This window comes from Triturus cristatus, chromosome 9 (genome assembly GCF_964204655.1).
Source record: "Triturus cristatus chromosome 9, aTriCri1.1, whole genome shotgun sequence".
NCBI lineage: Eukaryota > Metazoa > Chordata > Amphibia > Caudata > Salamandridae > Triturus > Triturus cristatus.
Genome location: NC_140592.1, coordinates 1,106,484,194 through 1,106,498,009, shown reverse-complemented (window position 1 = coordinate 1,106,498,009; position 13,816 = coordinate 1,106,484,194). Strand labels below are relative to the sequence as shown.

General features: G+C 43.1%; 1 protein-coding gene across 1 annotated transcript in view; it reads left to right on the top strand.

Annotated features, from left to right (window-relative positions):
- The window catches only part of KLHDC1 (kelch domain containing 1), a 1,365,548-nt gene that overhangs the window by 526,885 nt on the left and 824,847 nt on the right, over positions 1-13,816 (top strand). The window contains exon 5 of the mRNA XM_085627012.1: positions 11,844-11,922. Coding sequence (XP_085483138.1) covers positions 11,844-11,922 — 79 coding nt within the window. The remainder of the gene's footprint in view (positions 1-11,843; positions 11,923-13,816) is intronic.

Here is a 13,816-nt window from a genome sequence, read left to right as displayed (position 1 = left end):
TTTTCTAAGTAGTTTTAATGTATAAAAAGATACAGAGGTAACCTGATATACATGGCTTTCAAATGTGAGCTTGGAGTCAAAAATTAATCCCAGGTATTTTTACTTTAGTTGTAGGGACCGGCAAAGAGCCCAGGTCCGACGGCCAGAGAGCTGGGTACCAAACAGTGGTGTTGCTGCCAAAGAGTAGGCCTTCAGTTTCGTTAGAATTCAATTTCAGACAGTTGGTGGCCATCCAGTCACCAACTTGATGGAGGCATGTAAAGAACTGTGATGCTGTGTCCGAAGGTGAGCCTGTCACTGACACCACAATTTGGATATCACCAGCATAGGAAATTGCTGAAAAGCCCAAAGATCTAATCCGTTGTGCCAGGGGCGCAACGCAGATTTTAAAAAGGGTCAGGCTCAGCGATGAGCCCTCGGGTACCCCACAAGGCAATGTAAAATTGGGTGAATTGAATTCAGAGAGAGCTACAAATTGTTCTCTGTCAGACAGAAAAGATCTCAGTAAAGTGAGAGCTTTACCTTTTACGCTTATTCTCTCCAGACATTCCAGTAGTTTTGTATGGCTTGCAGTGTCCAATGAGGCAGAGGGGTCAAGCAGCACAAGTGCTGCATTGCCCCCTGCATCAACTGTCTGCTTGATCTGTTATGATGCTGAGATCAATGCCAGTTCCGTACTGTGGTGCTTTCTAAAGCTGAACTGGTTGGCGTCCAGGAAAGCATGCTTCTCGATGTAGACCAATATTGTTACATTAATGGCATACTCGACCTTTTTGGCGGGCAGGGTAGTCTAGAGATAGGACAGTAGTTGTTAGGATCCGCCCCATTTAGGTTAGCTTTCTTTAAAAGAGGGAGGACTGAGGCTAATTTCCAGTTGGTGGGAAATATGCCTGAGGAAAACATTTGGTTAAAAATGGGAGATAGATGAGAGGCAATTACGTCTGGTAGAAGATGACAAATCTTGGGGGGGGCAAGGGTCTAAAGGGGATCCAGATTTGGTAGACAGAAGTAGATTGATGGCCTGATCTGAAGTCAGAGGTGGAAAACAGAGTAGTACCGGAAGATCATTAGATTTTAAGGCAGCCAAAGATAGATCCCCTTTCCTATTAGAAGTGGGTGGTGTACCTTGAGAAGAGGTAGCACTTTGGGACATGGACATAGAGAACCCACTGTAAACTGATCTGACTTTATCCTGAAAGAAAGTGGCCATGGCAGCTCATGTCTTTTACATAAGAATCCAATTGCTTCAATAAATGTTTGAATGCCAATTTGTGTATTTTGTGTGTCTCCCTTTGGGCATGCCAAAGGTAACAACGAAGGGTAGATCTGTTTCCACAATTTGCTTGGGTGAATCATCCGGTACCCTGTTAAGTTTAGGGGTCCTGGTGGCGTACTGTGAACTAGCAAGGAATTAGACCAACATATTCTGATTATATGACTGGACTCAGTCCCCATATTGTGATGCATATGTTGTCCAAACACACAGTCTTACTTACTTAGTAGGAACTGTACGCAGAAGAGGAAGTTCTAGCCCTTCATCTAAACGATGTTATAGAGGTGCCTCTTCTAATTGGGAGAAGACCATGGTGATAAAGGAAAAGGGCATCATGCCAGTCTGGATTTTGGAATTCCTTATCCTCAAGTAGAACAAATTAATGATGCTGTCCGTGAGCCAGGTCTTTTTTGCTCTAGACTGACCTGACTGGATGGCGTTACTGGACCTGAGGGACATTGCCTCTCCTTGATACAACTCTGCTGACCAGTGTTTCTTCCATGGAATGGGGTAGTCCTCTGTGGCAGGTGGCAGTTTTTGCCTTTAGATGGCGCCACAACATACAGCACTTGGATGGCGTTACTGGACCTGAGGGACATTGCCTCTCCTTGATACAACTCTGCTGACCAGTGTTTCTTCCATGGAATGGGGTAGTCCTCTGTGGCAGGTGGCAGTTTTTGCCTTTAGATGGCGCCACAACATACAGCACTTGCACAGCCTTCCTTTGTTCTGTTGTGGGTCAGTTGGTGCTATCAGACACCACTGTGGTCCACTCTCTGAACAAGCAGGGTGGAGTTCCATCCATAACCCACTGTTTGGAGGTCCTGTGGTTGTCGAAGCCATCCCTGCAGCACATAGGTGCTGCAAAGTACTGGTAGATGCATTGAGTAGGCCGGCTTTGGAGAACTATGAATACGAAATTCACTTCACTTGGATACTGCCTTTCCTTACTTAAGGTGATGCTTCATTAGGGCATGTCTCCTGTTCTGTGCACTAAAGTTTCCATCACAAGGCTTGGTGGGAGATACATTTCACTTGCCATGGAAACAGAGTTATCGATAAGTGTTTCTTCCAATCTCGCTTCTGTCTCTCTGCCTTTCAGAAGTTTCTCAGAGATAGGTCGTAGATGACCTTCCTTTCACTAGGCTAGGCAAAGAGGATATGGCAAAAAGAGTAGATTTGCTTTCGCAGCAGGGTGGTTGGGTCCTCTGTCCCAGCACTCGGCTGCTCAGATTCCACACACATATTTAGCATTGTCGAATGACTGACTTTGAACTTCCATGTGAAGTGACTGGTGTTATCTTAGCTGCTAGGAAAATTTTATCAAAAATCGGTTTATACTGGATATTGGAGAACATTGTGTACTATGAAGGGCCTAGAACCCTTTTGGACTCTTCTATCTGATGATCTGTGCTTTCTCTTGCCATCAAGTTCTGGTGGCTTTGACTGGTAGGTGCTCCTAGGCCTTGTTTTTTGTGCTCCTGTGTCTGCCTAGTCTTACTTCTGTCTTCTGGTCACCCCTGGTAGCTAGTTTTCTGAAGATATTGTTACTTATTTCTTCCCATGCCTTTATTTTTTGATAGTGAGACTTGGTTTTAGTACTTAGGCTCATCAGGCTTCTCTGTTTAAGTAATTCATGGTTGTGTCTATTAATCTTTAAAAGTGTCTTTCTGGGGCGATTATATCTGCCTGCAAGGTCTGCGAACTTTAGGCTCTATCAAGTTTATATTTTACTGGACAAGTTGGTCCAGTGCACTTCCTTCTTTTTGGCCAAACGGGGTGTCCGCTTTTCATGTAGGCCACTCGGTTACTTCTCTTTTCTTCTTCCTGCAGACTTTTATGGAGAAGGAACAGCTACACAGACTGGTCCCTAGGAGAGTGGTCTCCATGTAAAAGCACTGAACAAGACATGTCAGGGTGATTGACCATGTCTTTGATGTCTTAACATGTTGTGAGTCGGTTCGATCTGTGTCATATCACTTCATTTCACATTTTGCTGCTCTCTGCATAAGATGTGCGGCACTCTGGTAAAGAAGGAACCAACTGAAGAATTTAAGTCCCTTGCGAATAGGGCTATGACAGCTTCCACAGCGCTGTTGAGGGCTTTCTGGTGGTTGAAATTTGCCAAGCTGCTATGTGGTGCTTGCTTCACACTTTTGATGAACCACCAATGCTTGTTGAAGCAAGCTAGGAGTGATGGGTGCTTTGCCAGGACAGTTCTGTTGACACTCCTCAGTCTCCTCTCCCTCCCCCACATTGGATAATACTTTTGGACTTAGGTTGAAAAATGTGCAGGACGATGTATCCATCAGAAGTTACTTACCATCTGACACTTTCTTTGTAGGATGCTATATCTACCTTCCTCTCTCCCCTTGTGAGGTTGTGCCTATTTTTTATAAGGTTTTAAGGGGTTCCCTGTTATGGTCTGGTCATGTGCCTAATGAGGTTTACCATCCTTCTGGTCCCTCCTCCACGGACCTTGGTTGAGGTGATAAAAATTAAGGAACTAATGCTAGTGTGCCTTATGTCTGATGTTCTCAAAAAACAAGAAGGGTTCTGGCTCGATTGGCAGCACGGCCAAACCAAATATCATCAAAAGAACAAAACAAAAAGCCAATACTGCACACGACTCACCTACACTTTGAAGGGTGAACTGAATGAAACAGTAGCACTAGCAACCACTTTTTCCGTTGGATTTAATCCATAGAGTATTTTACATTTTTATATTGACTGCATTTTCAGTTGTTAAAACATATTAATTACAAAAACAGACAAAATAAACATCATTACCACAACAATATCAACAATTTGACTTGATTTTATACAATTTGAAACCAATACAAAAAAACTACACTCGACCATATAAACATCTCAGTCATACAAATCATCCATCCTCACTAGACAATATACACATTAGGATAATTATAAACAAATAATGTACAGAAAGGCCATCAATAGAAAAAACTTGGCATAGTTGTGAATCACTACACTGTATTATTTAGCAAAGATTGGCCAAAAGCGGAAAAAGGTCTACGCGTTTAGAATCCCTTAATGTGCGGGGATTCTCATCAGGACCAACATATAGCTTATACTAAAGCAAGCCGAAATTTTCAAAGTTGTCACTACTTCAATCCGTGACTTGTGAAGCTGTGGTGTGCAATGGAGCTGAGCCCAACAGAGTATTCTCTCCTCACTTATGTTTCGTGCAGCGACGAGTGCTTGGTAAGTGACCGGTCTTGTGTCCGTTGAAAGCAAATCTCGACGTTCGCGTATTCTCGACACGTGTGGACATGAAGGGTTAAAAGGTGTCCTTTCCTCGCTAAGTTGGACGAGGCGACGGGTGCTCTAAAGGGGCGACCAAGTTGGACTGGGGCTAGCGTGGAGAATGAATCTCGGCGTCCACTCAATCTGAAGGAGCATGAATGCTCATATCTCTTTGCTTCGATAGCTAGCCTCAGGACTGGTGCGGGCTGACTTAGCGAGGAAAGGACACCTTTTGACCCTGGGAGGCATTGGACCAGTACGGAGGTAACATGGTACGACCTAGTGATGCGCAGTCGCTTTGTTTGGAGAAGTATTCTGTATCATTTATATAAGACTTTCCTTATATTCAATTTAAAACCCCTCCGGATCACAGCCTGTCCATGTGGTTAATTAGTCAGTGAATGTTTGTATCTCGATTGTTCCATATGTCTCCTAACCTATCGTCTGTGATTATTACATCATTAAGTTCATTATTACCCTTTAACATAGACCTACTTTTAGAGGTCCTTCGACTCACGCTGAGTCCACCAAGCACTGTTGTGGTCCGCAGTCCTACTGAATAGGGTGAGTCCAACGATGTTTTCTGCCGCTTTTATTGTTTTTACATGTTCCACATAGGTGTTGTAGTCACTATAGTTCACTTTGATGGTACACCACCTTTTAGGAGCAGTTTTCTGACGCTCAAGCACCAGCAGTCACCACTGATCCTTTTCAACTATGATGGAGATGAATCACCTTGAAAGCCTTTTGTTGGTTATGTTTTTTCTTTTACCTGTGGCTATATATGTCTCAACAATGATCAACTTAATCTACCTCTTTCTTACAGGTAGCACCAGACCATGACAGGTATTCTAGCCGAATTATAAATCTTTTCACATGACTCATTGTGACTAGGAGACCAATATTTTGTATAGTCCCCTCTTATTCTTGTAGATAGTTTTATAGGTCCTGACGAATCGCGAGCGCACGAGCTCAGAGCGAGAAACATGTTGACCACCAATCTCATGCACTCTAATTAGAGACATTACACTCTACCGAGTGCCACGCACACTTTTTAATCAGGGAAGGAGACCTTTAGAATAAATTGATTTCCCACACTGGTACTTTCGACCCTGTTTTAAATCACCTTTTGTATCTACAATAATTAGGCCCTCATACCCGCACTTCACCAAACGGCTGTTGGATTAAAAGAACTCCGATAAAGTGCCCCTTTTAGGGAGCCCGTTAGGCATTGCACCGCCGGCCCGACGAGGAGCAGCCCAGATGATGAAGCATGACACCTGAAAGGGTGTGTGAGGGCATTAATATCCAACAAAAGGATTACCCACTTTACACATAACGTACATGCAGTCCTTCTAGGCTCTCTTATCGATTCACCTCCACTCTTCTCTCTCCTCTGAGGAACTACTGGTAACATTCTTCTTGAGAGTCTCATTGTTGGGGCGCTTTACCAGTCTGGACCTCCCACTCACTTGTGTGAGCGGAAAACGCCCCCCTTATCCCTCTTATTTGAAACCTATGTTCTGCACGGCTTAAACCCCCGTGGGATTTTCTTATTGGTGGGTGAGATTTGCTCTATCCCCCGGCTTATCTTATCTTTTCCCTCTCCTCCCTGGGAGAGCTCTACGGTTACCCATTGCGTAACTGTTTTTTACATCCCATTCTCCTACCTACCCGTCCATCCATGGAGGGACAGGGTTTGAGCTATGGGGATGATCAAGCAGCAGAAATTCTCCGGACCCCGTCCATTCTGGGTCTCGACCACGAACTGGCCACTGGCAGTCAATCAGCTGAGTGGCAATCACTCTCAGATATGAAAAGAGAATGGGTACCCTTATGACAGAGTACTTCAGGGCCAACATCTCTCCTAATGGCCTCGTAGTGAAGAATTTTCCCAGAATTTTCTGGGAGGATGGGCAATTTAAAGTCGAATGGTTTCAGATATCGTGGAAGTGTACAAGGGACCTGCTGATTCTGATTGTGAACACTGCGAAGAGATTGGCAGACGAGTTACTTACACGCATCCAGACGATGGAAAGTAGTCTCAAAGAAAACAATCCCGGCTCCCAGTATAAATCGAAACTAACTGAGCTCAACAATGAGATAGCCGAACATAGAGAATACTTAATGAAACAGAAAGTTACAAAGCTCCAAAAAGACATCAAACGCTTTGACAAGGAAAAAGTCTACCCCTACCTTAAAGCAGACTATGTCCCGCCTAATACCAACTACTCATCAGACATTGATTCGGATTCCTCAAGGAGAGGATCCTCTACCAACAGTGACTCTAGTACTGAGAATATGAGACCTAATCAGTCTAGAGGGAAGAAAGGTAGACGTGGATATAATTACTTTCCACCAACACCTTATCAGGGACCAGCTTTCTGGCAGTACCCTATGTACCCACAGGGCCCCCCTCAATTTGGCCCTCATGGCTTACCTCAATTTGCACCTCAGGGCATGAACCAGCCCTCACCTTTTTTAGGCAGAGGTTGGGGCAGAGGGCGAGGGCGAAGAAGAGGGGCCCCACAAGAGAAAAGAGTACAATGGGAAGAACCACCACAACTAGACAATTGACAGCCACAGAGGACACTGTCCTCCAGAAAGGACTAGGATTTGTCCCCACCCCCAGGGTAGACCTTTTCACCCAAACTTGCGAATTACATCAATTCTTCCGCAAGATCCGGTTGAGATTTTTCTTTGAGGGCAAAGACTACATACCGGACAATGACTTAGGTTTACGCAACCCCTCAACCTTTACTCCCCACGCAGGGATGATACCAAATGAAGTACTTACATATGAGCAGGCAGTACTAAAGGATATCAAAACCATTCCTACACATAAGCAATTCAACAACCTCAGCAGAGCAGAGAGGCTTGCTATTACAACGCTGGCTGACGACCCTACCATCACCATCAAACAGGCCGACAAAGGTGGGGCCACTGTCATAATGACAACCACTGATTATGACAACGAGTGTTTGCGACAATTGGGCAATAGGAAGTACTATACGCCGATTCCGAACAACCCCACTCAACGTCTAAAAACATCTATTACTGGTCTGGTTGACTCAGCAGAGAGAGAGCAACGGTTGGTTAAGTGAGAAGGAGGCTTCCTTCTTAATCCAAAAAGAACCGAGGACCCCCTATTTCTATGTTCTACCAAAGATTCACAAGGGGGTCACACCAGTACCTGGACGCCCCATAGTATCGGGCATTAACTCAGTTCTTGAACCCTTATCGCAGTTTTGCGATCATTTCCTGCAACCCCTAGTCAAACGCACACCGTCATACATACAAGACACGACGGACGTTCTACGCCTACTGGACCAAACCCAGGATACCCACAACATCAACTTCCTCATCACTCTAGATGTTGAAGCCCTGTATACCAACATTCCACAAAGGGCAACTCTTGAAGTGATTGAGGAAGTACTTGGAGGTGAACCTTGGGAATCGCCAACTCCAGTGTCCTTCATCATTGAATGTGCCACCTTAGCCCTGACAGAGAACTTTTTCGAGTTCAAAGGCCAATTATACCACCAGACCCAAGGTACTTCCATGGGAAGTACCTTTGCTCCGAGTCTGGCCTGTTTATACATGGCCTGGTTTGAGGGGATACATATTTTCTGTGATACGAATCCATACCGTCACAACATTCTACTATGGAGACGATTCATACATGATATTTTGATTTTTTGGTCAGGAGATTCTATGAGCTATGAAGCATTCTATACATGGCTCAACCTTTTGAATCCCCACCTTAACTTCACAATCACAGCATCCCCCTCACAGATCGCATTCCTCGATTTAACCATCATGTTGACCGAGGGTATTCTTTCTACGACTCTCTACAAGAAAAGCACTGATCGCAATAGCCTGCTGCATTTTACCAGTCATCATCCCAGAGCTCTCAAGGAGAATTTGCCTTTTGGGCAGTTTCTTAGATTGAGGAGAAACTGCAGTACTATTGATACCTTCAAAAGTGAAGCAGAAATTCTTTCCCGTAAACTAAGGGAAAGACAATACCCACTGAAGAGTATCACTAAGTCCAAAAAACGGGCGAGGAATAATAACAGAGAAGCCCTTTTGGAACCCAGAGAGAACACCACAACTGTCTCTGACATCCTTACCTGTGTCACAACTTTCTCACCTAACACCAATCAAGTGACTAAGGTTTTAAAGAAACATTGGAATATCCTTAATACTGGAACAATGAACCTTGAACCACCTAGGTTTGCATACAGACGCTCCAAAAACATTAAAGATTTGGTGATACAAACCAGACCTAGATCCATAATCAAACCCACACAGAGCACACTTTGGCAATTACCTGCAGTAAAAGGACACTTTCCATGTGGTATGTGTACCGCCTGTACGTTTACATCCGTACATAAAACCGTCACCCTCAATACTACTTTCACCTGGGAATTGAGGTCACATACAAACTGCAACACCAACAATTGCATATATCTCCTTACATGCCCCTGTAACCTGTATTACATAGGGATGACGACCAGACCGATAAAATTGCGAATCTCTGAACATCGCAGCAATTTTCGGTGCCATAAACAGAACACCAAGATCAGTGCCCATTTCCTAGAGAAACAACACTCCCCAGACTCTGTCAAATGGCTGATTCTAGAAGCCAACCCTCATTCATACCAACACAATCTTTTCAAGAAGGAACAGAGATGGATACACCGTCTGTCTTCTAATGTCATTGGGCTCAATGATGATATTCCCTGGGGGGCCCTCAAGCTCTAGATTGGCATGTTCTTGGCAGATGTATCAATCTTTGCCTTTCTTTTATCATGCCATTCATCTCTGCTCAAGACTAAAGAATACTTGCTGAAATGATTTGCTTTTTTATGATTTTATAGGGTTCGTGGTACCAACCACAACCCGTCTTTACATCCTATTGAGGTTGTCCTTACACCCTCCCTCCACCCTTCTTCCAATTGTGACAGTGAAGATTAACTTTATTAAAAACAACGTCTCCCAATCCAAGATGGCCGACACTGTTGTCTTTCTTTCCTTACAAGGATTGAAACTAATTTATATCTATATATTTCTGACACTCTGAGGTTGACTGATTGCACGGCGCATCTATATTTTGTACTGATATACAACTCCCGTTTTGAAACACCCACTCGCTCCTTGACCGTGAATCAGTTGCGATCATGTGACTTATTCACGTGACGTGACCGGATGCACTTAACCTCCACACAGCATCCAGGTCGCCACCTCCCAGACTCGGTGGCTCGGGTAGGTCCAGTGATAGAGAGTGAGCGGGGCAGACGTAAGTACAGTACACGTTTTCGTGTTTTCGTGTTTCGAATCTTGAAACCACCCCCTTTTTCCTGCAAAGACCTTGTAACAATTAATTACTGCCAGCGCGAGCTTACGGGCTCCCCCGCTAACGCCAGGCTCTCTCCTTCTTGTGAAGCAACGGCGTCTTGGTTGACTCCCTACCCTTACTCTTAACTCTGTATTTACTTGGTCCACCAACAAGGAACACCACGCCTGCTACGAATACTTGGGATATCGCCGACACACATTAGACCTTAGACACGTTGGCTGACAGCCTTCATTTATATAAGACTTTCCTTATATTCAATTTAAAACCCCTCCGGATCACAGCCTGTCCATGTGGTTAATTAGTCAGTGAATGTTTGTATCTCGATTGTTCCATATGTCTCCTAACCTATCGTCTGTGATTATTACATCATTAAGTTCATTATTACCCTTTAACTTAGACCTACTTTTAGAGGTCCTTCGACTCACGCTGAGTCCACCAAGCACTGTTGTGGTCCGCAGTCCTACTGAATAGGGTGAGTCCAACGATGTTTTCTGCCGCTTTTATTGTTTTTACATGTTCCACATAGGTGTTGTAGTCACTATAGTTCACTTTGATGGTACACCACCTTTTAGGAGCAGTTTTCTGACGCTCAAGCACCAGCAGTCACCACTGATCCTTTTCAACTATGATGGAGATGAATCACCTTGAAAGCCTTTTGTTGGTTATGTTTTTTCTTTTACCTGTGGCTATATATGTCTCAACAATGATCAACTTAATCTACCTCTTTCTTACAGGTAGCACCAGACCATGACAGGTATTCTAGCCGAATTATAAATCTTTTCACATGACTCATTGTGACTAGGAGACCAATATTTTGTATAGTCCCCTCTTATTCTTGTAGATAGTTTTATAGGTCCTGACGAATCGCGAGCGCACGAGCTCAGAGCGAGAAACATGTTGACCACCAATCTCATGCACTCTAATTAGAGACATTACACTCTACCGAGTGCCACGCACACTTTTTAATCAGGGAAGGAGACCTTTAGAATAAATTGATTTCCCACACTGGTACTTTCGACCCTGTTTTAAATCACCTTTTGTATCTACAATAATTAGGCCCTCATACCCGCACTTCACCAAACGGCTGTTGGATTAAAAGAACTCCGATAAAGTGCCCCTTTTAGGGAGCCCGTTAGGCATTGCACCGCCGGCCCGACGAGGAGCAGCCCAGATGATGAAGCATGACACCTGAAAGGGTGTGTGAGGGCATTAATATCCAACAAAAGGATTACCCACTTTACACATAACGTACATGCAGTCCTTCTAGGCTCTCTTATCGATTCACCTCCACTCTTCTCTCTCCTCTGAGGAACTACTGGTAACATTCTTCTTGAGAGTATTCTGTATCCAGTCTTGTGTCTGAGCTATTCATAAGGTGAAGAAACTCCTAGCTTCACGTGTGGCAAAATAGAGTATCCACCAGAAAAGCACAGAATATTCATCAGAAAAAGCATTACCAAATATAAGTGCCTTTTTGTTACTTCCAGTGGAAAACTGTTCTTGGCTGTGAAGCGGGAAAAACAGTGCCAGAAGACCTCTAAATGAGGGAATGGAACAAAGGTGTGTGGAATGGGACATCTGCAGATATAAGCCAGAAGTGTAACTGCCTACTGTAAAATGAGCTACTTAAATAGTGATTGCAGTTCTCACTACAAGGATCCGCATTTGCACCAGCAAAAATGTTATCCTTATTGAAGGAGGCTGTCTGGGTTTGCACTGCATCCATTTGTAAATAAATGTTTACTGTGTGTAGAAGGAGCTCAGAGGTCACCACGTTTTAAAGAAGAATTTCGAATTTCAAAAGAAAAACTATATTCTTTTTTAAATTAAAGGTACTTAGATAATTTACCTGTAACACTGAATCGAAGTAAACAATGTAAACCTAAAATTACTTTCCCTAATGAGAAATGAAGTGTAAATTATTTTGTATTGATTTTTGTCTAGGTTAATTTACTTTGGTGGTTATGGATGCAGAAAGCACAATGAACTAAGTGATTGTTTTGACGTTCAAGATGCATCCTGGGTAAGCACATACTTTGTAGATTTTCTATTGTTCAACAGTAATAGACATCATATTTTATGTTATTTACGTATATAATAGCAGAGGAACTGCACAGGAACAAGCCTTTGGAACATGTCCATTCACTGAATGTGTACCACAGTGAAGCACAACATGAATAACATTTTGTTCATCACAGAGGCAGTAGCCATGCCCTTATATTGAAAGCTGACACAGTATTCAATAGGAAAAGTTGTTTCTCTTCCAAGCAATCTTCATTATTAGTCATAAGTACTCAATTGCCCTACCCGGGATCCCAGAACATTTAGTTTATAAAGTATAATTCCTTTGAAAATTGTATATACACTCTTATTTTGAAACAAATATAGAAAGAAAACTGCATATATTAGTACAGTCTATGGAATGTATGTGTGTATATTGGGCAATTTTCTATCATTTACTTTAGAAACAAACCATTTTATTAATGAAACATCACTAGAATTAACCTAGTGACCTGAAAACTCATTCAGAGATCTTTTATATACGGAAAAGTGAGAGAAATCAGGGACAATTTAACATTATATGTCTGATAAAACACTCTTCCTTCAAGGAATAGCCTATCATCAGTATGACATCATGCCCTCTATGTTGCAATAGATATAGTTATTTTTATCCAGCTTCTGCTGACAGGATCCTGGAGCATTGAGCTCTAAATGTATTCAGAGTTTTTTTGCCCTGCCATCTGTCTAAACCTTTTACAACCCCTTGTCTTGAAGTAATTAAAGACAAGCTGTACATTTTTTTTGTCTCCCGACAGTATTCTTTTCCTTTAGAGAATGCCATCCCTTTTTGTGTAGTGTCCCACATGTAAAGGAAAGTCCAAGCAGATCGTCACACATTCTGTATTGTGTGCCTTCGCACATCGCATCGTCCTAACTTCTGTGAATTTTGTAAGAGTATGTTCATGAGGACTTTAAAGGACAGGGAGAAGATAAAGCAGGAAGATCCATCTAGAAGACTCCAGGGATATGGAGACGTTGCCCCCTTTGCCTTTACTTTCTCCGCCATTTCCAAGGACACCAACTCATAGATTAGATCCTGGGAAAGACCACAGAGGAAGAAAAGAAGGTGTACGAGGTCAACTTTGAGAACATTGATATCGTCAGTAGGGTCTGTTACATCCTGTTCAACCCAGAGAGCTGGCTCAACATCCAGAAGAGGTATGTCGATATAATGAAGAGGTAGGTAGATGTTGAAGACTGTCTTGATGTCAAGAAGACATTCTTTTTAGGAATTTATTATTATTCTTTTTTTTTATTGTATCATTTTTTCTTGGTTTTTAAAGTACAACATCTTCTGCCTACATCCTTGGCCAGCAGGAGAAAAATACATGAGGAAAGAAGGGGGGGGTGGAGAAACAAGGGGAGGAGGATCAGGAACACAACATAAGAAGGGATAATACACAACAGCTATGCTTGCTCCGATGAAATCATTTAAGATTGTATTCTCCCACTTCTGTGAGTCGTTACATTCAAGTCCTCTGAGTGTTGGACGTAAGGCGCAGATATATTGGACAGGTAAGCTTGTGAAAAGTAGAGGAGATGTATTTTATGCATGACCCCAGGTCTTCTCAAATTTGGGCAAGGCATGGTTGATCACTGCTGGCAACTTCTTCATGCCCACCAAATCCCATAATTTGTGTAGCCAGTCTAAATGTGATGGGATTGTGTCTGATCTCCATTTTGATAGCAGGACCTGTTTTGCTGTGCATAGCGCCAAGGTAATGGCCTTTTCCTTGGCGGAATGTAGTGTATATGTTTGGACATTGGGCAACCCCAGGAGGATGTAGCTAGGGAAACAGGGGAGTTCTGTATCGAACATCTGATCTACATCTGCCAACACCCCCTCCCAGAAGTTT